This window comes from Aspergillus multicolor (assembly GCF_047715735.1).
Source record: "Aspergillus multicolor strain CBS 133.54 unplaced genomic scaffold BDW74scaffold_19, whole genome shotgun sequence".
Classification (NCBI taxonomy): domain Eukaryota; kingdom Fungi; phylum Ascomycota; class Eurotiomycetes; order Eurotiales; family Aspergillaceae; genus Aspergillus; species Aspergillus multicolor.
Genome location: NW_027395970.1, coordinates 469,904 through 489,896, shown reverse-complemented (window position 1 = coordinate 489,896; position 19,993 = coordinate 469,904). Strand labels below are relative to the sequence as shown.

Sequence of the window (19,993 nt, the reverse complement as noted above, 5' to 3'; positions counted from 1 at the left end):
AGGAGGAGGGATAAGGAGGAGGGATAAGGAGGTAAGATGGATGGAGGAAGGAAGAGAGGAGAGAGAAAAGCGAAGAGGGGGGATGAAGATAAAGGGCAGGCTGGAGGCGAAGAATGAAGCAGAAGCAGAAGCTTGGTAATGGACGATTAGCAATTCCCGGACGATCTCCAAAAGGAAAGTACGAGCAGCCCAGGTACCTGCCTAAGAATAGAACCGAATACACTGGAAGACAGTGGGAGGAGGTAAAGGGCCGGCGTTTAGTTCGTAAACCGGAGCTGACTCCGGTCCAGTCATTACTAGCAGACGCATGGAGACTTCTTCCTCAGCTCGGCTAATGCTTTTCTGGACCTCGAGCAGGCCCTGATGGATTGATAGATCAAAGTTCTACTTGTGCTTGTTTCACATTGGCATTGCCTGTCAGCGTCAACATCACCATGACTTCCAGCGCCAGCTCCCATACCATGGACCCGCCATCAAATACAAAAGGCAACAATGTAGAAAAAGCGAGTCCAGTACCAGAGACCAATCCCAATAACCCCAACCCCGATGAGTTCCCTGATGGCGGACTGAAAGCATGGTTGGTCGTGCTGGGGGCGTGGTGCTGTCTCTTCTGCAGTTATGGCTGGGTCAACACCATTGGCCTTTTCCAGACTTACTATCAGGAAGACCTCCTTTCGTCGTACTCTCCCAGCGCAGTATCGTGGATTACATCTGTTGAGGTAAGCTACCTCGTTACCAACTGGTATCTTGATGCTAACTTCGCACAGACCGGCATCATGTACGCGAGCACGCCCATCTACGGCAAGATCTACGACGACCACGGCCCCAAACCGCTGCTGGTTTGGGGTACTTTCGCCCACGTCTTCGGTCTCATGATGGCGTCTCTGGGCAGGGAATACTACCAGATCTTCCTGGCGCAGTCGGTCTGCAGTGCTCTGGGTGCAGCGGCCCTCTTCTCTGCCGCAACCGGACCCATTGGGTCGTGGTTCCTAAGGCACCGTGCGCTCGCCTTTGGAGTGATGGCGTCGGGTTCTTCGTTGAGTGGCTGTTTGATTCCGTGAGTCTACCTTATCCTCGAGTCTCTATCATCTGCCGTTGCTAACCTCAAGGCAGCATCATCGTGGCACGACTCATCCCTCGCATTGGCTTTCCCTGGACTATCCGTATCTGCGCCTTCATCTTTCTTGGTCTCCTTTGCATAGCCCTTGTTGTCCTGGAGCCCCGCGTCCGTCCTAAGCCCCGGCCCTGGAAATTTAAAGCATTTCTCCAACCATTGAGAGAACCCGCCTTCCTCACAACCACACTCGGCCTCTCTCTGTTCGCATGGGGCATGTTTATCCCCTTCAATTTTCTTGTTCTAGAGGCCCAGACGCACGGGATGAGTCTAGCGCTGGCGAATTACCAGATTTCAATTCTGAATGCAACCAGGTATATCCCCCCTTACCTGTACTCCTCCGCTTCTAACCGTATTAGCATATTCGGCCGCATCATTCCCGGTTGGCTCGGTGATCGCATTGGCCGCTTCAACATCGCGATCCTGACGACCGCGCTTTCTTCTATATTCGCCCTGGCCCTCTGGATCCCTGCGGACACGCCCACGCTCACAATCGTTTTTGCTGCGCTTTTTGGATTTACATCGGGCACATTTGTCTCCATCACTCCTGCGTTGATCCAACAGTTGTCCTCTGTGCATAATGTGGGAATCCGCATCGGCGCGTGCTTCGGGATCATGAGTCTAGCGACTTTTACAGGGAATCCGATTGCTGGGGCGCTGATTGAGCGCGATGATGGCGGTTACCTTTATGCAAAGATCTTTAGTGGTGTTGCGATGGGACTTGGATTTGGTATGCTGCTCGCTTCGAGAACGATTCAGGCGGGGTTAAAGTGGAAACATATCTAGATTGGACATTTCGAGTGGCAGTGACAATCTCAAATAGTCTTGAATAGATCTCTGCGTAAACATACTCGATGCATTCTGTGTTCTCATAATACAGGCCTAATGCGAATCCTTGCTCTCTAGGTGGTAGGCCGAAGAGAATTGTGACCTTACTGAGCTGCCACCCAAGCACGAACATAAACAGGGAGATTCAGCACGAACCCCTTCCTCTTCGGCTCCCATCCAAGTACAGTCCTCGCCCTCGTAGCTTCATTCTTGCAAACCAGACTCAACGCCTCCAGGAACGGGTTTTCTTGAGTGCCCGTGTACTCCACCTTTGCCTCTACCCCAAGCACAGCCTTAACCCCCTCCGTCATCTCCTGGATACCAATTGTCTCTGTAACGAGATCAAACACAGGCCAGCTACCGAGCCCTCCATCAATCCGGTCGATGGCCGCATGGAAGCCCGACGCCACGTCGTCAACATGAACTGCCCCAGTGCGTGCTGTACTATCTGCCGGAATTGGGATCGTATCAGTGTTATTTTGGTCCTTCTTTGCTTTAAGAACCCCACCCCACCACGTGCTGAAGATCCATGAAGTGCGGCCGTATATCGCAGACGGCCTCAGAATCGCAACGTCGAGAACTTCTCTTGCGGCTAGGACAGCCTGCTCATGCGCTGGGCGCCATGCAACGGCTGTGGCCGGCTTTCCCTTTGACAGACTAGCGCTCCCAACGGGAGTTAGGTCGGTGATACGCTCTGAGGGGGACCCGTAAACCCAAGTCCCGGAACAGTAGACGAAGCCCAGTTTAGGGCCTACTATGTTCTCGTTCGCTAGGGTATCACGGCGGGCAGTTGCGGCTTTGACGACGCCCTGCAGGATTTGAGCAGACTGTTCATAGGCAGACGTGGTATCAACAACGATATCGATGCTATTCTCGGCAATGATAGTGCTGAGGATCTCGGGGTTGGTGATGTCGGCGTCGGTGACTGGGGCTATCTCGTTCTGCAGGAGGAGCTTGGCCTTTTCGGGGGAGCGAGCGGTGCCCCAGACGGTGTAGTTCCCGGAGCTCACGAGCGACTGGCAAAGGGCGAGGCCAACGTAGCCAGAGCCACCGAGGACGAGAACGTTAGGCATTCTGCTGGATGTGATGCAATTGAAAGGAGTAGCTGGTCAGGGTAGGTCAACCAACTGGGGTAGAGCTGACGATGGTTCTGGGAGTAGCCTCAACGCATCTTTCGAGGTCATAAATACCACGAGGATATCTAATGGCGAGCATCGTTGCATTTGTCATCCGTTCTTTGTCCCTTGCGGTCGACGTACTCCGCGCGTATCTCCGACTCCTCTTTGTGTCACCTCCAACACGAACTCGGACCAGGTCTCGGTCCAGGACTCCAGTTCTTGGGGACCGGAGTCATTATCCCCGTCCAGCTGCCGTCAGCATTCGACGATCTGAAAACAGGTAAATATGGTCTGCGCAATGGAGGCAATGGGGACGGCAAGCGCGAGTCATCGTGGTCGGCTTCTGTCAGCATGGCCAGCACTGTTCCACATCAGACATGGGAATCCGGCTATGCCCGTCCATCTCCGGTCGCCTCGTGGGAGGATGAGACAAGCTACCAAGGAGCTCACTACGCCCTCCCGGCTTACGAGGAATCCCCTACATCGGCGGTGCCCAATCACCTGGGCGTGGCGCAACTGCGAACATGGCCCTCCATCTACAACGGCACTTCATCGGGCAGGCCTGATTGGTTCCAGCCAGCCCAGAATGTTGACGTGCTGATCTGCGGAGGTAAGCTTTTCTCCGCACCTAATCGCCATTTCTTTTGATATAAATGGTATGATGACAGCTGACTGTCTGTTGCTTAGCGGGACCGTTCGGACTTGCTCTAGGCTGTGTCCTTGCCCGACAAGGGATCACTTTCCGCATTCTCGGTACAACTCATACAGTTTCTCTCTAGGAATTCGCTGACACGCGGACTACCAGACAAAGCCGACTCCCCATGTCTTTCCGGTCGAGCAGATGGCGTCCATCCACGTGCGCTGGAGATTCTCCATTCCTGGGGCCTGGCGAGCGAAGTCGCCGAAGTTGGCCCAATCCTGAATTCCACGGTTCTCTACCGAAATGGCGTCAAGCTTTTCCACAACCATAGTTCCACCTGCGACTCGCGGTACAAGGGCATCCACATCATCACCCAGGGCCAGGTGGAGCGTGTCTATATCCGAGACCTGCTGCGGCATAGGATACTTGTCGAGCGAGGTACAACTGTCCGCGAGTATGATGTGCATCCAGACGGTCGCTCACACCCGGTCGAGGCAAGGATACAAAATGTCCATACTGGGGATGAGGAGGTTGTGCGCGCACGGCATTTGATCGGTGCTGATGGGGCACAGTCCACCATCCGCCAGCAGATCGGAGTTCCGTTTGACGGGTTGACGACGGACCTCTACTGGGCGATTATGGACTGTCGTTTCAAGACTGATTATCCTCATATCTTGGGGTTTAATGTGATTATCAGTGCTGAGCACGGAGGATCTATTGTCATACCCCGTGAACAAGGCTACACGAGGTAGAACAACCTTTCTATTCTGATTATTGCAGGCTGACTGGGGTCCAGATTCTATGTCCAGATCAACGGCGAAAAGGCACGGAAATTGCAGGAGAACCGAAAGGCACGACGTAATGCTTCAGCCGTAGGAGAAACTCGCATCGATGATCATAGCATAACCCCCGCCGAGGTTCTTGAGCAGTTGAACAAGATCATTGCACCTTATACTGTGGAGTTCGACTCGCCTATGAGTTGGTTTTCGGTGTGGAGGGTCAGCGAGCGTGTCGCTCGAAGCTTTTCCACGCCGGACCTCCGCGTTCATCTTGGAGGAGATGCTGCGTAGGCCATCCTCATTCTGTTATCCTCAAAAAACCGCTAACGTCGTAACAGGCATGTTCACAGCGTACTTGGCGCATTTGGCCTTAACTCTTCAGTTTACGACGCCTCGAACCTGGGCTGGAAACTGGGTCTCTGCATCCGTAACAAAGCGGATCCTAGCATCCTTCTCCCAACATACGACAACGAGCGCCGTCTTTATGCAAACCGTGTTATTCGTGCCTCGGGCGCTTATCTCCGGTTTATCTGCAATTCTCAACTGCCGCTTGCAGCGCTACGAGATCTCGGCGATGACTTGGAGTCTCATGCAGAGAACCTCCCTCTGTTAGACGGGACCACGGATGCCGATAAGCAGTTTCTGTACAGCTTTTTCGCACGGAACGCTATGTTTGTCCTCGGCGTGGAGTGGCCCATCGTGCCCTCTGCCATCTGCCCTAAGGAGAAAGCATCTATTTCGACTTCCAGTCAAGAAACTCGCGGCATTCACCCATGCACCCTGCACAATGGTGTTAGGGCCCCTAACCCCCGTATTTGCTTGACCACCGGGACAACTTCTTATCTCTATGACAAGCTAGCCGGCGTATCTCGTTTCCACATTTTGGTCTTCATCTCCGACTTGCGTGGTCCTATCCGCAAGGAACTCGCCACTTTCTCCAGTCGGGTATTTCAGCAGCCCTCCGGCCTTTATACTCGCTTTGGTGGAGCAGAGCGTTTCAACGTCGTTCTCATCACTAAGACCCAGCCGTGGGAAGCGAGTGAGCTGCTGCGATCACAGTACGACGATGACAATTTCCGAAACCTATGCGAGAACGCAACTGTCGTCTATGATGACCGAGTTCCAGATGAGGATGCGCATTATTGGTATGGAGTAAACCATGCCAGGGGTGCGGTCGTTGTTGTACGCCCCGATCTGGCCGTGGGTGTCAGTGCCTTCCCTGCTGATGTGCTGACGTTAGAGGGGTACTTCGCTTCTTTTCTTTTACCGAAGCAGGAAACCCATGGCCTGGAGGACCGCTATATTTTAGATTCGACAACGAGCGAGACCACTGGTGGTGAGGGCGAAGGGAGGTGGGTGAATGAGAGCAAGGGTCTCAATTCGCGTAAAAGCTGGTTTCAAGCATGTGGGCATATGCTGGCTTCGTGCAGGCACTACCTACCTCGTAGGTAGCCGGTTAGGCTGGAACCATCTGGCATTATATATTTCGGTCGGATATTGTGGTAGATATTCTTGAGACCTGACTGTGGAGCTTGCTTTTTCGAATCATTCCTTGACCATGTTTTGCCCTGGTGTCTGCCCTCAAGGACTCTTCCCAATATTCGTAGATATATATCGCTCTTCCTCGCGCAGAGTATGTGTCTGATATGTTCCGTTGACTACGCGCGCCAGTTGATTCTATATATGTAGGACTTGGCCCGTCTCTCTCCGAGCAGATAGACCAGAATATATATCATTTCAACACATACCCACGAAAATTATGAACCGGCGTCGCGCGGTGCAAAACCAAGAAAAACAGTTTAGGTTTTCCCTGCACGTCGAGATTGACCATGGGTTCTATGGAGAGCATCACATATCCTGTGTGCTACTCATACATAGGATGCCTATCATGCTAGTTAGGGCTAACAAATTCACTGATAAACCTGCACACATTCTATCGTTAAAGCGTTGCTGTTGCTAAAGCGCTGTTATTGCTTGATAACGTCAAATGTACTTTGAGCAATATATCAGCAAGGCCGGCTGGCCCAATTGGCAAGGCGTCTGACTACGAATCAGGAGATTGCAGGTTCGAGCCCTGCGTCGGTCATTCTTTTTTACATTTTTCCCACTGCATCCAGGAAAATGCTGTGGATAAGGGTGGGCTGATGAGATTTTTTGATCATGAAGATCCACTCGGCATGCCGGCTCAATGGGTTCATCAATTGAAGCTCGGCATGCCGAAGCTGCCTTCCCCGCAAGCGGTCGTCGAAGCGGTGGGATCCAAAACCGGCATTATCTAGAGATGGAGGGGCCGCGGGATATCAGAAAAATACTGCACGTCATATTCTCAATTCTCTCTGATTTATCACCTGGCATTATTGCCTGTCACACGTCTAGCGTTGCTTTACATATATACAAACTTGTGGCTGTACCGTACTTGATAGCAGTAATTTCCCGCGACCATGCCGAAACCAAAGTCGTTTCTCAAAGACGCCAAGTCCAAGAAGAAGTCTGCACAGCAGCAGGTACTTTATCTCCAACCCTGTTACTCGTCACCCTCCGGCCCCCCATATTATCGCCAATGCGGTCTTCACCCCGGCCCCGAGGTCCCACTAACAAAGCTGCCATTCATAGGCCCCTCGAACGGCCGATGAATTCCTAGCTGGTACGACAATCGCGATTCAAAGCATCTGAAGTACGAGTACTAACGGCATACTGTAGTCGGCGTCGAACAAGAAGAGGCAGGTGAGAAATGGCGGGCTGGTGATGCTGCGAAGTCCCTACGGTTCTTTATGCGCGCCATTGCGACCTACGACGAAGGGCTACAGAGACACCCTACTGCGTTTGATTTAGCGTACAACAAGTATGTTCTATTATATCTTCAACATCGGAGATCGCAATGGCAAAGGAGACAAAGGTATATATTCGACATGACAGCTGACCGGTGTCGTATCTACACAGGGCGAGAGTCCAATACGAAATCACGCAGCACCCACGACTAGCCGCGCAACTGACGACACCACTCGGAGAAGCCCTGAGCGTAGCGCTGCAATCCCACCGGGATGCTCTGATACTGGAACAGGACAATGCGGATGCGCTATTCAATACGGCGCAGGTGCTCACGAGCCTTGCCGAGATAGTCACTGATACAAAACGCCCGGTTGAAGAACTGCTTAACCAAGCAGTCAAATTCCTGCAAGAGGCAATCGAGCTCTTCCAGCGATGTCTTGTTCTGCAGGAACTGAAATACACCGAGATGCAGGAGCAAATTAGGCAGATGGAGTCTGGCGAGGCAGGGCAGACGGAGCAAATGCAAGAACCAGACCAGATGCAAGAGTCTCCGGATGTTGAGCAGGAGTCGGAACAAGAGCAATGGGCTGCAGTTGTCGAACCGGTGACACAGGATACGCTCGTGGATACTGCCATCGCGCAGCTAGACGCCCTTTCAACACTGTGCAACCTCTTAGCGTACGACCCGGGTGTCGGGCTAAGCTGGGTCGAGGAATATTCCACCGATTTACTTCAGAAAAAGGTCGCCACACTTGTGGAAGGCTCAAACCGGTACTATGAGGCGAACCTGTCCCGGGCGAGGTTCAACGCTGCGCTGAACGAGGTCTTATACCGAAGCGGACGAACAGATGTCGAGACATATTACGGTGCCGTAGTATCTTCATTCGCGGATCTGGATGTCTCAGCGGATCCCGAAGGGCTGTGCGCGAAAGCTGATGCGCTAAGCTCATTCAACACGGCTACCGCAGAACAGCCGCCTTCTCACAGCGAAGAAGTCTTCAAGAAGTCCCTTGGACTCAGATGGCAGGCCTTATCCACTGCCCTGGACGCCTTAACCAAAGCGTCCAAACTGCCTGATGCGGAAAACCTGCCCAAGATTCACCTAGCAAGAGGCGACACCGAATTGAGCAGGTGGAGACTTGGGTTTGCACCGTGGGAGCATGCTATGGCTCAACAATATGGCGCGACACTCCTCAAGAATGCTCAGACCTACTACCGAGGTGCCTCCGCACTGGCCCGGAGAGATGGAGGTACCGACGAAGTGCGAGACGGAACGTGCAAAGAAGCAATCGCAGCCGCAATCGAAGGTCAGAAGGATAAACTTGCTCAGCTCAAGGGCGCGGCCCCGAAGGAGCTATTGCAGGTTGCCGAGGACATGGTGGAGGAGGGATGGGTCAGCGGGCCTGACATGGAGGCACTGCTGTCGTAGATAGATACCCATGGTACCTCAAGAGTACTCGAAATATGATCGGACGCCATTATTGTTCCGACACAGCCTTGACTTCCTCGTCCATCTGCATAGCGTCTTTGCGGAGATTATTCTCGCTCCCGTATTCGGCTGCCGCGGCCGCAGCACCCTCAACATCCGCAACAACAGTCTCCAAGCCAGCCAGTAAACGCCCAATCTCAGCCCGCTGGGCCTGTACGCGCTGCGCGAGCTCTAGATTCTCCGACTCCGTAGCCTGTATTTTACCATCCAAGACTGCCTTGGTCTTCTCCAATTGCGGCGTCAGGTGTGCACTAAACAACTCGTGTGGGGGTAGTGTATGCGGCCTGTCAAGATTCCACATAGTTAGCCAGACGCCGCTCTCCCTCCAAAAGATAGAACAGCCAAAAACATACGGGATTCTCCCCCCCCCATCCATATCCGTGTCACCACCGCCCGCTGCAGCCTCGGCCTCTCGTCGAGCCCTAGCCTCCCCGACCAAACGATCCAACTCATTCAACTGCGCAATCGCATCCCTCTCGACCAGAATCTCCTCGAATTCCGCCTTGGCGCTCTCCTCTAACTTCGCATTCAGCTGGCGCCAGACATTTTCCAGACTAGCAGGGACGTGTTTCGCGGGCGTCGGGAAACAAGCGGCGAAATTGGCGTATGAGTTTGCGCGGAGTGTGCGCGCCAGTGCCTGCGCGTAGATCTGTTGCAGGCGGGTGACGCGGGGGCCGGGTGTTTGAGCGATTGGGGGTTGAGGTGGTGGTGAGGGGGATTGTTCTTCTTTTGAGGGGTTGTTAGGTTCTTGGGCCATTTCGGGTTTGATTTAGACTGAGGGTAGATGTTATAGTAATAGGTTGAGTGAAAGGAGCATAGATTATGCTCGTTATTCTGAGTTAGTTGTGGTGTGGAATATCAAAACCGCGGCGCGTAGCGCAAATTGCCCGACGCGCTGATCACGTGGTTTGTTTATACTTGCTGAAATCAGCTGTCTCTCTTATACCGCTCATATTATCTAATGTAAGTATCTATATAATATACTAAGCTACTATGGGTATCTTATAGAATGCTATGTAGACTCGGACCTAAACGTCAACCGACGAGTGCTGTCATTTGCACTCGACGGACGCCGGTGACCAGCACCGGGATATGGACGCCTGAGTAGGCGATGATGAACTTTTGAAAAAATAGGTCTAAAACACCGCCATGATATAGATACATATATCAGGCTATTCCAGAATCCTTGCAGCGGAAGCACAAATGCTGATGCGTAATTTAGGCCAAAGTTGGGCGTTTCAGGGCGAGCAAATGCATAGACGCGGTTGATTGTTGATGGGACCTGTTTATATTAGCTAGGTCTAAGTCTATACGGTGAAAGATGGAGGTTTACCCAGGTGACAAGTAATGCCACAAAGAATAGCATGGCATACTTGGTATATGCCCAAGTGGCAGTGTTTACCCCCGAGACCGTTCTAGAGTTGCCGTACTCGCGGTCCGGCGGTTGTTCGGCCTGCGGCTCGGGGTTGCGTATTGGTTCAAGCTCCAGATGTTGAGAGCCAGCCTGGACGTTGACGGAATAAGGACGATGGGACTGTATACACGAGAAGCTAGCATCCGGCATAACCGAGGGACCGGCCTCTACGGTAGTTGCATCTTCCCTTGTGATTCGAATTTCGGTAATCTTGGAAAAGGGTGGGTCATCAGGAATAGACAGGTCAATTGTAGTGTCGAGAACTCCGGCTTCTTTGAGCTGTCGCCTCCGTCGCCAAACAAGGTTGCCTATTCGCGCGTAAATGGATAGCGTCAGAAAGATGACGAACCACACTGGGCCGTAAAAGACTGCAATACGAAGAACGTCCCACGACGGGGAGACCCAGCACCAAAGCTGTAATATGTCAGAACGTTGTTGAGCATGAGAACAACATACGAATACATACTATAGCCGACCCGTACACCTTGCCGCGAGACTCAGTTCTTATGAAAAAATATGTAAATGCCGGAATGAATGGCAGGCCATAACATAGCAGGACATACTTCCACTCCAGGCGGCGCAGTTGTTCAGCATTATATTTTCGAAAGAAGGTGAGGTAGACGTTGAAGGCCATGGCAAAGGTCCATAAAGCGTCGGCGGGCATGAACCTGACGATATCGCAATCAGAAGCAAGTACATAATTTCGCAGCACCAACGCAGACAAACCATTGGATTAGAAAGGCTTGAATTTGACATAGATTACTAGTCGCGCCTGCCCAAATACCAGAGTGGCCGATGGAAGTAGCGACATTGGCCATGATATTCCCGAACGAGGCGTAAAATACCAACCGGTTGATAGGTTTGCGAAACGACGGAGAGGAGGGGAAGGAAACAATTATGATGCTGGTCGCGACCAGCGAGATCGTGGAGCATATCCGTTCTGTGGCCGAGATGGCTTTGAGCTGGCCCCCCGACAGAGACATGGCAACATGACTGAGGTAAGATGGATGTTTACATCTCGAATCTCAGCAGGATGATCGCGAAGGATAGGCAAAGGCGATTTGAAAGAATCGCACAAGCATGAGCGGAGCGGCTGATCTAGGGTGAGCTCCTAGTCACGCATGCAGGAGGGTCAATCAATAATAGATCATAATATTATCAAAGAGAGTTACGGGTCTCGCCTCCGGACCTAGCGCTGTTCGTTTCAATTCATAGGCCCAGTCCGGCATAAAGAAGCATTCAGCGTGCATGGCTGACATGGATCATGGCCAATGCAAACAAAGAGACCGCTTGAGAGTTCCTGAATCGTCGACAAGCTGAAATTCCAGCCTGGACTGCGGGGGGTTTTGTCCGCATGGCGAGCAGCGGTCAGCAATCGGTCCGAATCCTGAAAGGCGAATAAAGGAGGTGCTGGGAGCAGGTTGAGGCAGCCCCTGCTGCTACAAACAGCGAGTCGGCGACCTGAAACACTGCGAGTCCCAGAACAAGGGCATTATAGACGAACCACTCCGGGGCCGTGGCTCAAAGGGCAAGGAACTGATGGTCAAGGAGGCCTGTGACGGCTCAAAAGAGGGAGCGGAGGCCGGAGTAAAAGTGAGCGAGGCCGTGACCGATCACATCGTCAGCGGACGGGATGTGTTGACTGTTTGTTGGATGAGAATGCGTTTCCCCGCAGATCGGATGGACGAAGGATCCTGCCGTGTGCGTAAGCCCGGTCCAGTCAAGATGCTGTCACGGAATTCGTGGGAAATATAGCATAATAAAATCCTCTTTTTCGGGTTTGGGAATAAGCAAGTTCCATCGTGGCGCTGTGACAGCCAAGAGCATGGACATTTTGGTGGTCCATGCAAGGTGTAGGCAAGGTCGATCTTAGTGCCTGAGGCGGAGACTCCCGTAGTACGGAGTACCTATCTAGAAAGTATTCATTACCTGTCGTGTCAACGCCGTGCTCTCCTATCTAAAACTAGCCCTCTCAGATCTTACTACGGATGAAACAATCCCATGAATCGTGACGCAAAAAGGAAATCGATCAATGAAACGAACCAACTAATATGTCTGCTGCGGTGGCATCATCCCTCCATACCCGGCGGCCATTTGTTGTTGCTGTTGTTGCTGCTGCAACTGTGCCTGCAGCTGGGGAAGGTCATGGAACCAAGGATGCTGCAGAGCGCCGTGAGCGTCGATTCGCATCTCCGGACGTAGTTGGAGCATTCGGTTCAACAGATCAAGACCGAGGGGGTCAATTTGGGGAAGGATGAGGCCAAGGTCTTGCGTCGCGTAGACATGGAAGTTGGGCCTGTATTCCGGCAGCTGGGAAATACCAGGCCAGGAACGTTCGGAAGGTGTTCCCATAAGACGGAAGATCTTTTGTAGTTGATCTTCATTGGTTGTTCCTGGGAATAAGGGGCGACCTGTATATAGCTCTGCCATGATGCAACCAGCTGACCAAATATCGATGCTTGTATTATATGTTCTGCTGCCGAGAAGGACGTCGGGTGCACGATACCAAAGCGTCACGACTTCGTTCGAGAATGTATTCACGGGAATGCCAAAAGCGCGGGCAAGACCAAAGTCACCCAATTTTAATTGTCCTTTCTTATTGATCAAAAGGTTTTGCGGCTTGAGATCACGATGCAGGACTCGGTTATCATGGCAAAAGGCAATGCCGCTCATAAGCTGGTGCATGAATGACTTGATGGTTGCTTGGTCCAACTGCCCCCGGTCGCCCCGAGTGTCCATATATTTCTTCAAATCCTTGTCCATGTATTCAAAGACAAGCATAAGCTTGTTCTCGGTGTGAATCACGTCGTAAAGCGATACGATGCTCTCATGTTTCAATTCCTTCATCAAGGAGATCTCGCGAATGGCGGTAGAGGGCGTTCCCTCTTCGGAATCGAGGTGGATTTCTTTTAGGGCGACAAGTTCGCCCGTCTGGCGGTTTCGTCCTTTGAAGACCTGTAGGACCCTGCTTAGCGTGGATACCTTCAGGCATGGATGAGATCGCTCAACGGGAAAGCTTGCAACGAATGGACGTCAACGTACGGTGGCATATGTGCCCTCTCCAAGCTGAAATTGAGACCGGGATTAGTTTCTCAAAGCTATAGTCGCAGAGAAATCCGGATGTCACCTTTTCCAGCTGCTGAAAAGAGCTGGGTTGCTGCGACTTATCCATCGTCGGTGCGCGTTTGGATGGTAGGGAAGGAGGCGTTGCGTGCTGAGCTTTGAAAAGCAAGGACTTCGGCGAAGCAAGATTCGAGACTATATCAAGCAAGGAGGAAGAGGTAGAGGTAGATGTTGGCTGCAGTGAAGTCATGTCAGTTTTGCGGTAATTATTTGATCGCGGGCGAGCCCCGCGACTCCAAAGTACGTAAAGCACGCCGCCCGGCGCTTATCATCTTACTATAATTATCTGGCCACCCCCAAGCAGTACACTATGATACTTTATGATGCTCGGCGCTTAAATATCTTTATATATTCTGATAACAGTCCGGCTAAAAGTCATACTCTATGCTGATATCGTCCTCGATGTAAGAGCTCAACGTGGAAGGGTCGAGAGCTGAGACGCAACAGACGGCAGAATGGAATCTGAGTGGAGGCTGCAGCGAATATAATGCGAGAACAGATCGCTACTTTTGTCCGCTTCCTTGAGAAGAACGGCTTCATTACGGACGCCTCCGAGGTTTATAATTCCGATGGGCATTCCTCTTTTGCACGCTCTTTCCACTAACCTCCATGCGGAGTATGTGGCGAGCGAGGTCCCGAGTACGAGCAATCTTCCCGCGTCATCAATGGCCTCTTCAGCAGCCGCTTTAACTGGCGGCTCAATGTTCTCTCCGAACATGATCACTGCAGGTTTCAGGATACCAGCCGTCGACGATGGCAGCCAGGCACCGTCCTTTTCAACCTCGATCCTGGCCGGGGTTCCATCCTTTAGTCGTGGAGGTTTCTCACGGCAAGTCGGACATGACGGGTAACGGAACGTAGAATACGGTGCTTCTGGAAGCTCAACGTCCCCGTCCGGGTTGAGTTTCAATCCTCTACGCCGCTGCTCCTCAGGATTATCTGTATCAAGTGCCCCGATAGCAACCATCTTCGCTAGGAACTCGGCCCAGGACGGATTGAGTTTCTCGAGTGATTTTTGAAATTCAGCTCTTGGAACTTGGTTCCGACAGCTCAAGCAGACAACAGACCTCAGATATCCGTGCAATTCGATCGATGGAACCTCGGGATGGGCGATCGGATGGAAGGAATCGACATTCTGGGTTATTACGGAGCTAATGTAGCCTTTGGCGCCGAGATCTCTCACAGCCAGATGTGTCGTGTTCGGTTTCGCTTTTAGAAGCCCGGGCCATCCGACAAAGCTGCGAGCCCAGTATCTCTTCCGTGATTCATGTCGTGTTGCGAACTCATGAAAGTAAATCGGCCGATATGTCTTGTTCTTCACGTACGTCCCATTCTCGCCCCGGTAATCTGACAGTCCAGACGCTACCGATATTCCTGCCCCAGTCAGAAGCACCGTTTGAGCATTTTGCCCAACATCCACTCCGCGGAGGTAGGGCGACGGTGCGGCGGTCAAGAAATTGAGGAAGGCATCGATAGCTCCGGACACTGAGCTGGCGGACGGCGGAACAACTATCGGTGGGGGCAAAGGGCCGGTGAAGGGGATTCGGATTGCTGAGACCGTCATCGAGCGCACATGTTTCAAGACCTGAGTATCGCAAGAAGCGAAGCTTTAAATACTCAATTGGCGTGGAGCCGTCGGAGTTGTCGCCGCTGATGGCTCTCAATCGACGTCAGGCTGACTAAAGAATCACATGATGTCCGTATACTTCTCTGAGTATTCTTTGCTGGAAGATAGCGGCGCCAAATAGCACTTAAGAATAATTTTGGACTCAGTCACATATTCCGATCACCAGACTGTGATTATCATTAGCTTGACATACATAGGAGCAGTCAAGGTAGTGCAGTAGAAGAGCACAAATAGCTGGAGTAAAAGTTACGTCATCAGCCCTAAGGAAGAGACTTTTTCTTCGAACCCCGGATTTCCTTTGTTTCGCGATTGCACAGTCAATGATTCATGAGATTCAAGTGGGTTACCATCCCCAGTCCCAATTGACATGTTCCCTCCTCAGAATCTTAACGTCGACCTGGAGGCCTTGAGCGGGATCTGTGGGTGCGTACCGTACCCAGACTACCTGCACGCTGCACATATAGACACTAACATACCTCTAGCTCCATCTCAATCGCCTGCTGGGTCGTCGTCTTCTCACCCCAGATTATTGAGAATTTCCGCCGCGGTTCCGCAGAGGGTCTTTCGCTGCTCTTTCTCGCCGTTTGGCTGGCAGGCGATGTCTTCAACATCCTCGGTTCCATCCTGCAGGGCGTTCTGCCGACAATGATCATCCTCGCCGTTTACTATACTCTCGCCGATATCGTGCTGCTAGGACAATGCCTCTATTACCGCGGGTTCACGTTCCGCGATGATGCATCCACAGCCTCGGCGGACCAAGAGCCCGACGAAATCGAGACACCGTCGCCGGTCATTTCTAGGAAACCAAACGAGCAGACATCGCTTCTACCAACCCACGAAACCCACCAATACCACACTTACCCCGCTGGAACAAGTGCATTGGCCTCCAGGAACCCCAACCATACTGCCGGTGCGGCTTCAGCACCCCTCCTCGCCCCATCGAATGACCGTCGCCGTAGACACTCGGCCTCCGTGGACGGAACGCACCTCTCCCCCGCAACGCCGTTCATCGAGCCCTCGTCATCGCGCAAAACAAAGGCCATCTCCACCCTCCAATCCGTCCTCTTCAACCTCTCAGCCGTCGCGATCGTCTGCGCAGCCGGAATCCTAGGCTGGTACGTCAGTCTTTCTGCACCAGCCAAGCACAACAAGCACGCAACGCACCACTATGAGAAGCCCGACGCCGAACCCGTTTCTTTCGACAAATGGGGTCAGGTCTTTGGGTATCTCTGTGCAGTGCTATACCTCGGGTCGCGCCTCCCTCAGATCATGCTCAATTACAAGCGGAAGTCCACGGACGGGGTGTCCCTACTTTTCTTCCTCTTCGCCTGCATCGGGAATCTCACCTACGTGTTTTCGATTTTGGCTTACTCGCCTGTTTGCGGGCGGCCTCGTCACTGTGAACCCGGTGAGGTGGGCAAGCTGTATGCGCGGTATATTCTTGTGAACCTTTCTTGGCTGGTCGGGAGTTTTGGGACGTTGTTTTTGGACATGTGCATCTTTGTCCAGTTCTTTATGTACCAGGATAATAACGCGCGGTCAACGATAGTCGTTTCTTGAATTTGGACATTGGAGTTGGGGCCCACGAGGCATAAAAGGTTCGGCGTTATGGGACATGCATACTATGACTTTAATGATGCATCTACTTTTTCTACGACAGATGGTACGCGAAAACGCGTCAACTATGAGTTGCAATAGATTTATGTGATCATCACTTCCACTTCAGAATTACTCGTACAAATTACTCAACCACTCATAACTCATGAGTCGTAACTTTGATGCAAGTAAGAAACATGTAAAGAAAAAAAACGACCGTCCAAAGACACCTGCTCCAGCGCTACCCCATATTTAAATATCAGTAAATAAAAGCAAACGATCCCGACGCGTAGACCCGGTAGTTCAGGCGTAGGTGCCAGCTTGAGTTCAGTCGCTAGCTGGGTAAGGGTTCACCTTACCCTTACCAACATCACCCCAGTTGGTACTCAAGGAGGTGCCGTTACTCTCAACGAAACTCTTCACCATAGCACGGCGGGTATCCTCGTCTGCCCCGGCGTACAGCTTCTTGAAGAACCCATCAACAGGGTCGCCGCCATACTCAGAATCGACAGACCCTTCATTATCAGAATCGTCTTCTCCTTCACCATCGGTCTTCCCCTTTGTCTCGTCGTCCTCCTTCGCGCGGGGCTTCTTGGGTTTCTTTGCTGTGAGGGTAGAGGCAAGCTTGTCCCAGTCTTTGGCACCATGGCGTGAGGAAGTCGGGTAGGACGGGGCAGATGCTGATGCGGAAGGAGCAGGGGTAGGAGTGATAGTGGCAGACTTGACTTCTGTTGAGGAAGACTCAAGAGAGCTCCATTTCTGTCCCGGCGTTTTCTTGCGTAGGACGAGTTCGATCTTTGTTGAGAATGTGCTGACTTTGGACGCGGATTCGTCGATGGAGGCAAATAATGGATCGAGGTTGAAGGCGTAATCTGAGCCTGATGGGAGCGGGAATTGTATAGATACCTATGCTATAATTAGTATACGTCGTTGAATATTTATGTCGAGCAGATAAGCGTACCGAGTCACTCTTGAGTTCCGTGTCAACCTTCTCCTTGTCCACGCCCTTGGCATACAGCGTCACCACGACAGAGTCGTTTGATTGATACCACCCATGGCGGATTTTCTCTGGTGTCTGGACAGGAACTGGAGCTGGACTAGCAGCTTTCTCATCCTTGGCAGCTTCCGCACTCGTCCCATCGGCCTTCTGCTCGTCGCCTGCAGAGACAACAACACTAGATTTATCACCGCTAATGTCTTCAGCCTTCATGGCTTCCCACTGCCCTTTCAGTTCCTTCTCCGATGGTACATTCATACCACTCGGAACTTCCTCAATGGTGACCTTCTTTCTCTCATCGCTTTCCTCTAGCGACCCGAGCTTCGACTTGATCTTCATCAACCAGATTTGCAATTCCTGGGCAATATTCTTCATCGGCCCCGATGCTTTCGACCCACTCATAACATCCTTCACCTTATCAGCCGCACCCCCGCCCTCACTCTTATCCTTCAGGACCTTCTCCTCCAACAATCCAAATATGTACCCCGCATCACCATACCTCTCCATGTGATAGAGTGCCACAGCCCTCCTCATTTGTGCAGAGCAGATAAGATCGCGCTTTGCGCGTTCTCGCGCAAGAATCACGGCAATTTCAGCATCTCGCAGTGCGTTTTCAAGCTTCGGGCCGCCATCTGCTGACTTGAGACGAATGTATGCTGTCGAACGCTTGATGTAGTAGGCTGGGGCGCGGGGAAGTTCGCAGAGAGCTCGAGTGTAGTGCTGGAGAGCACCGACGAAGTCAGACTTTGCGAGGGCAGCGTCGCCCTGAGATGCAGCGTTCATTTCGAATGCGACTTAACGGAATAGAGGAGGATTCGACAAGTGTGGGGTCTCCGAGTATGGGTGTTGTGGTTTTCTCCGGCGCCAGGAATTATCTGAGGTGAGAGAGAAATCAGAGACAGGCTTTCTAGTAAGGTAGGAAATTTCGAGGATATTGAATACAAAAAGGAGGCAGAGTACGGAAAGTGCTTGCTGGAGTTCTTTGTGTTGCTGCTGGAACCTGATTCCATAACTTTCTCCGAATCTGGACCCCACACCTGGCGCCTAGGTGTGGGTCACCTCCGACTTCTCGACTATCCGTGCCTTTCAGCGCCCCCACCGCCTTCGGCGAGTGGGTGCGCCACGCTTTCTTCGTAGTCACACTTTTTTTGTTATTTTTTAACTTTTAGATTAATTTATTTATTACTACCATAAAACATGTCCAAACCTGATAAAAATTACCTTAAATAATTAAGCAAAGCCATCGCTATCGCCCAATCTTAAAAAAAACTAAATATTGCTAAGATTGCGCGAGAATTCACAGTGTTTTTAACCACGATGCAAAGCCGGATTAAAAAAGCAAAAACACCAGTAACTCCCACTATAATAAAGTAAAACGCGCTATAGCTGTATTAGGAGAAGGCCTTAATTAACTAGATTTTAAAAATGTAATTATGGAACCTCCCGCCCACTTCTTTTATTATAAAGGCGTGGGCAAACCAGGCACTTGCTCGCGCGGGGTCTTTAGATAGGATAGTTAGCAAGATATGGGCATATTAATTTAAAAAGCATGTACCAGAACACCTAGGCCTTGCGCTAGTAAAGTAAATAACTAAAAAATTAAGGTGTATTTAAGCAAAAGACACAGGGCTTTTAGATAACTAGTATTATAAGCTTAAAGTGCTTTTTCACGGTGTTCCTGCCCGCCTTATATATAACTTTAATAAATACAGATTTTAACCTGGCCAGGGGCGCTCTTGCAAAGTTTTTGGAGGATTAAACTGTCTGGATCTTGCAGAGAGTAAACAAGGTGAAAATATTACTGTAGTAAAGTATATCTGTGCTAACAGCTGGCTTATAAATCCCTTTTTTATTTTTAAGGCAAGCGGAACTTATATAAAGTGCTGGTATTAAGGCAGCAAGGCCTTACCGGCTAGTACTATAATAGTAATCTCTGTAAATAAATAAATATTAAATAAACTCGCGCTTGGCTGGCTAATTAAATTTAATTAGGCTACTAAGAAATATACACGGAGGAATAAGAACTAATACTTAATATTTAACAGCCACGGCTTGCACTTCACACTTAAATTTTTATAATACTGCAAGGCTAATAATATTATTCCCTTTAGATTCCTTTCTTATTTAACTTACCTTTGCCAGCTGCTTAATAGGAAGCCCTTTCTTAATTATAAGTAGTAATTCCGGCTTTTAAATAATAACTTGTTATTCTAGGGTGGCCGGCTGTACGGGAAGAACAAATTCCTTAAAATTATTGCACCAGTACACCAGAAGGCCTTCACGCAGCGCATTATTTAAGAATCCTTTAAAGACCAAGGAATCTGGCTAGTTAATAAATCCCAAATTATCCAGTAGCTTCGCGAGAAGCTAGTACTTCCTAATATATTCATGCCAGAGCTCCGCGGAAGCCATACACCTTTGTAATTACTGTTATTTAGTATTAAAAATAGCCCTCCAGCAACAATTAATGCGCTTGCAAGGAATTAAAAAAAGATTATA

At 51.0% G+C, this 19,993-nt stretch overlaps 9 protein-coding genes and 1 non-coding gene across 10 annotated transcripts; 5 read left to right on the top strand and 5 right to left on the bottom strand.

Annotated features, from left to right (window-relative positions):
• Window positions 1–434: 434 nt before the first annotated feature.
• BDW74DRAFT_179929 (MCT family MFS transporter) lies at window positions 435–1,900 on the top strand (the record flags this gene model as incomplete). The annotated part of the gene is made up of 4 exons (XM_073729586.1): window positions 435–719; window positions 768–1,057; window positions 1,114–1,428; window positions 1,474–1,900. The coding sequence occupies 4 exons, from the start codon at window positions 435–437 to the stop codon at window positions 1,898–1,900; spliced, it is 1,317 nt and encodes a 438-aa protein (XP_073582240.1).
• An 89-nt stretch (window positions 1,901–1,989) lies between these two features.
• Window positions 1,990–3,017, bottom strand: BDW74DRAFT_186127 (NAD-dependent epimerase/dehydratase family protein; the record flags this gene model as incomplete). The annotated part of the gene is made up of 1 exon (XM_073731192.1): window positions 1,990–3,017. A coding segment is annotated over one exon (971 nt), but the record flags the coding sequence as incomplete, so codon positions are not given.
• Window positions 3,018–3,411: 394 nt separating this feature from the next.
• Window positions 3,412–5,931, top strand: BDW74DRAFT_179927 (uncharacterized protein; the record flags this gene model as incomplete). Its single annotated transcript, XM_073729585.1, has 5 exons — window positions 3,412–3,670; window positions 3,748–3,813; window positions 3,866–4,448; window positions 4,497–4,766; window positions 4,818–5,931. The coding sequence occupies 5 exons, from the start codon at window positions 3,412–3,414 to the stop codon at window positions 5,929–5,931; spliced, it is 2,292 nt and encodes a 763-aa protein (XP_073582238.1).
• Window positions 5,932–6,492: 561 nt separating this feature from the next.
• Window positions 6,493–6,565, top strand: BDW74DRAFT_t152. Its single transcript has one exon. It is a non-coding gene; the product is annotated as a tRNA-Arg (tRNA).
• A 355-nt stretch (window positions 6,566–6,920) lies between these two features.
• BDW74DRAFT_179926 (uncharacterized protein) lies at window positions 6,921–8,677 on the top strand (the record flags this gene model as incomplete). The annotated part of the gene is made up of 4 exons (XM_073729584.1): window positions 6,921–6,983; window positions 7,093–7,123; window positions 7,180–7,321; window positions 7,420–8,677. The coding sequence occupies 4 exons, from the start codon at window positions 6,921–6,923 to the stop codon at window positions 8,675–8,677; spliced, it is 1,494 nt and encodes a 497-aa protein (XP_073582237.1).
• Window positions 8,678–8,726: 49 nt separating this feature from the next.
• On the bottom strand, window positions 8,727–11,134 carry BDW74DRAFT_169008 (putative cAMP receptor-like protein; the record flags this gene model as incomplete). The annotated part of the gene is made up of 7 exons (XM_073726927.1): window positions 8,727–9,021; window positions 9,091–9,484; window positions 9,722–9,725; window positions 9,939–10,019; window positions 10,071–10,565; window positions 10,618–10,819; window positions 10,878–11,134. 7 exons carry the CDS (start codon window positions 11,132–11,134, stop codon window positions 8,727–8,729), a joined length of 1,728 nt encoding a protein of 575 aa, XP_073582236.1.
• Window positions 11,135–12,051: 917 nt separating this feature from the next.
• BDW74DRAFT_186120 (cyclin-dependent serine/threonine-protein kinase phoA) lies at window positions 12,052–13,464 on the bottom strand (the record flags this gene model as incomplete). The annotated part of the gene is made up of 3 exons (XM_073731191.1): window positions 12,052–13,106; window positions 13,194–13,217; window positions 13,279–13,464. The coding sequence occupies 3 exons, from the start codon at window positions 13,462–13,464 to the stop codon at window positions 12,198–12,200; spliced, it is 1,119 nt and encodes a 372-aa protein (XP_073582235.1). The 3' UTR covers window positions 12,052–12,197.
• A 126-nt stretch (window positions 13,465–13,590) lies between these two features.
• BDW74DRAFT_40929 (putative SIR2 family histone deacetylase) lies at window positions 13,591–15,054 on the bottom strand. Its single transcript, XM_073732716.1, has one exon. It carries the CDS (start codon window positions 14,836–14,838, stop codon window positions 13,687–13,689), a length of 1,152 nt encoding a protein of 383 aa, XP_073582234.1. The 5' UTR covers window positions 14,839–15,054; the 3' UTR covers window positions 13,591–13,686.
• Window positions 15,055–15,268: 214 nt separating this feature from the next.
• On the top strand, window positions 15,269–16,461 carry BDW74DRAFT_169005 (PQ-loop repeat-containing protein; the record flags this gene model as incomplete). Its single annotated transcript, XM_073726926.1, has 2 exons — window positions 15,269–15,324; window positions 15,384–16,461. 2 exons carry the CDS (start codon window positions 15,269–15,271, stop codon window positions 16,459–16,461), a joined length of 1,134 nt encoding a protein of 377 aa, XP_073582233.1.
• A 139-nt stretch (window positions 16,462–16,600) lies between these two features.
• Window positions 16,601–18,496, bottom strand: BDW74DRAFT_156510 (co-chaperone SGT1). Its single transcript, XM_073725019.1, has 3 exons — window positions 18,437–18,496; window positions 17,459–18,369; window positions 16,601–17,403 (listed from the first exon to the last, which is right to left on the bottom strand). Exons 2-3 carry the CDS (start codon window positions 18,275–18,277, stop codon window positions 16,825–16,827), a joined length of 1,398 nt encoding a protein of 465 aa, XP_073582232.1. The 5' UTR covers window positions 18,278–18,369; window positions 18,437–18,496; the 3' UTR covers window positions 16,601–16,824.
• Window positions 18,497–19,993: the final 1,497 nt, after the last annotated feature.